Source organism: Monoraphidium neglectum (genome assembly GCF_000611645.1).
Source record: "Monoraphidium neglectum strain SAG 48.87 unplaced genomic scaffold scaffold00473, whole genome shotgun sequence".
Taxonomy (NCBI): domain Eukaryota; kingdom Viridiplantae; phylum Chlorophyta; class Chlorophyceae; order Sphaeropleales; family Selenastraceae; genus Monoraphidium; species Monoraphidium neglectum.
The window spans coordinates 24,762-26,965 of NW_014013155.1; the positions used below are offsets into that span (position 1 = coordinate 24,762).

The 2,204-nt window shown below is 63.7% G+C and overlaps 2 protein-coding genes across 2 annotated transcripts in view; both read left to right on the forward strand.

Annotated features, from left to right (window-relative positions):
• Positions 1-450, forward strand: part of MNEG_3673 (hypothetical protein) — a gene marked incomplete at both ends in the record, with an annotated part of 8,860 nt that extends 8,410 nt beyond the window's left edge. The window contains one exon of the mRNA XM_014047852.1: positions 46-450. Coding sequence (XP_013903306.1) covers positions 46-450 — 405 coding nt within the window. The remainder of the gene's footprint in view (positions 1-45) is intronic.
• Positions 451-1,533: 1,083 nt separating this feature from the next.
• MNEG_3674 (hypothetical protein) lies at positions 1,534-1,796 on the forward strand (the record flags this gene model as incomplete). The annotated part of the gene is made up of 1 exon (XM_014047853.1): positions 1,534-1,796. A coding segment is annotated over one exon (263 nt), but the record flags the coding sequence as incomplete, so codon positions are not given.
• Between the last annotated feature and the right edge of the window lie 408 nt (positions 1,797-2,204).

The following is a 2,204-nucleotide window of genomic DNA, read 5'->3' on the forward strand; positions in this document are numbered from 1 at the left end:
GACCCCCACCATCCCCTTGCTTCTCCCAACCCCCGACCACCCCAGCTCAACAAATTCCTGTCGTGGCTTGGCGACCAAGAAGCCGCCCAGGCCAAGCTGGCCGCCCACGAGGAGCCCGCGTTCGAGTCCCTCTCGGTCACACTCCGCTGGGAGCTGCTCAGCAAAGCGTTCGACCGGCTGAACAACAAGCGGAAGCCCCGGCCGCCGCCCTCGGCTGACAAGAGCGCGAACAAGACGGCGGACGCAGGCGCAGACGCAGGCGCCGGCGCCGGCGCCGGCGCCGGCGCTGACAAGGAGAAGGCTCCAGAGGGGCAGCAGCAGCAGGCGGAGGGCGGGGCGGAGGCAGGGGAGGAGGGGGCTTCGACGCGGGGTGACGCGGAGGGCGGGCGGCAGCGGGGGGAGGGCGGCGGCGCCGAGGGGGAGGAGCTGCCGCCGCATGACGAGCTCTGAAGGGGTCGGCCGCCTGCTTGTTGGGGCGTGCAGGGCGCCCTCCCTTTCGACGGCAGGGCAGGGGGGCGTGGCGGGGCTGACGGCCGCGCGGCGCGGGCCGCCTGAGCTCCGTGTGCGAGCTGCGGCGCCACAAGCGTCATCGTCCTGGCCCGCAACGCCTGCGAAATCGCTTGGCTCCGTGCTTGTGCGATTGCAGTGTGTGCTTCCCCCCTCTCACTACCAGTCAGACTAGAGAATGCGCTCGGCGATGTTTCTATCGCGCTTGGGTGTACTTCTTGTGATTTCATGCGAGTGACATGCAAAGGTTCTGTAAATCGTCATCACTCGGGTCCAGCCCCATGGCACACAGTCGACCTAGCGTAACTGGCTTTGCGCCTTCTTTTCTCCCTATCCAATGCTGTCATGCTGTGACTCAATAGGTTTCTCAAAGAAGACCGGCAGGTGGTGTGGGTGAGGGCTGAAATTTGAAACACTCGGTAGGCAACATGCATTGATTGGCCTTATCGGAATACGGTTGACTGGTGTCCCCCCCACTGCGTATCTGCTCTTCTAGGGCCAGCGTGCCGGGTGGATGCAGTTGAAGGCGTCAGCGACATGTCATTACTGCCGTGCAAGACGAACCAGACCGCTGAGTGGAGTGCCGATGCTCTCAGGCGTGCTGTGGCGGCGCATGCTGCGCACACCGCGTTGGAACCTTTGCGTGCGCAGCTGGCGAGGCCACCGGGACCCAGGCGACACAAGAGACTTCAGGTTACTGATTTGCTTCTGTCATTGCTTCGTCCTGACGTACGGTGTGGGGTCGGAGGTTGGCTCGGGCAACACGCGGGTGACTCAGTGACACGGCACCGTACCCCCTGCACGCCAATAATACAGGTTTTATATGATTAAGAAGCCCTCCGACAGCTCCCATCGGTCTTATGCAGCCGCGAGGTGGCAAGCGAACTGCACGTCATACGTGGGACAGAGCTGCGAGTGGTTGCACCATTCCGGTGGTCCAGTATCCGCGTGAGCTCTTGAAATCTTTGTTAGTCACTCGTGGCAGTTCTTAACAGCAGTATACCCGGATCGACGGGCAGCGGCGCAATGGTCGCGCTCGCGCCTACTGCAGCTGGCAAGCCCGGGGGTGTATCCAGCGGCCAGGTCGCGGTTGCCGTGCTTGCGCTCGTCGCGATGTTCATGCTGGGGCGGAGAATGGGCGGCGGCAGGCTGGACGATGGCGCGGAGCCAGGGACGGCGATACAACCATGGTACGGCGCCGCGGGCGGTTGGGTGGCAGCTACCGGCAGCGCTCTTTCAGAGGAGAGCACGGCGTGCATGGGCCAGGCCGAATCGCTGTCCGCCTCTGTGTCAGAAAAGCTGTCACGTCGGATCGCCTCGCGCCGTCGCCGCCGCCTTGGCGCCTGGCACGCACGCGCCTACGCTCACAAATTACAACATGCATTGTTGGAAAACAAGCCCTACCCCGCCCCCCTGCCGGCGCCCCCGCCGCCTTGCAAATTGGAATTTAAAAAACGCCAGGCGACCGCCGTCGGGGAAGTGCCGCAACGATTACATAAGCATCATCGCCGAGGGCGCCGCCGCTGAGTCGCCGCCGCAGCTGTCGCTGCCTCAAATGCTCTGGATCGCGCAGGCGGTGCGCACGGCGCGGCCGATGGCGGCGCCAAGCGACTTCCTGGTCTTCGGCCTCGGCTATGGTGAGCAGGACCTGCGAGTTTCAATGTTTGAAGCCAACAGGAAAAAATGGCTTGCAGAAG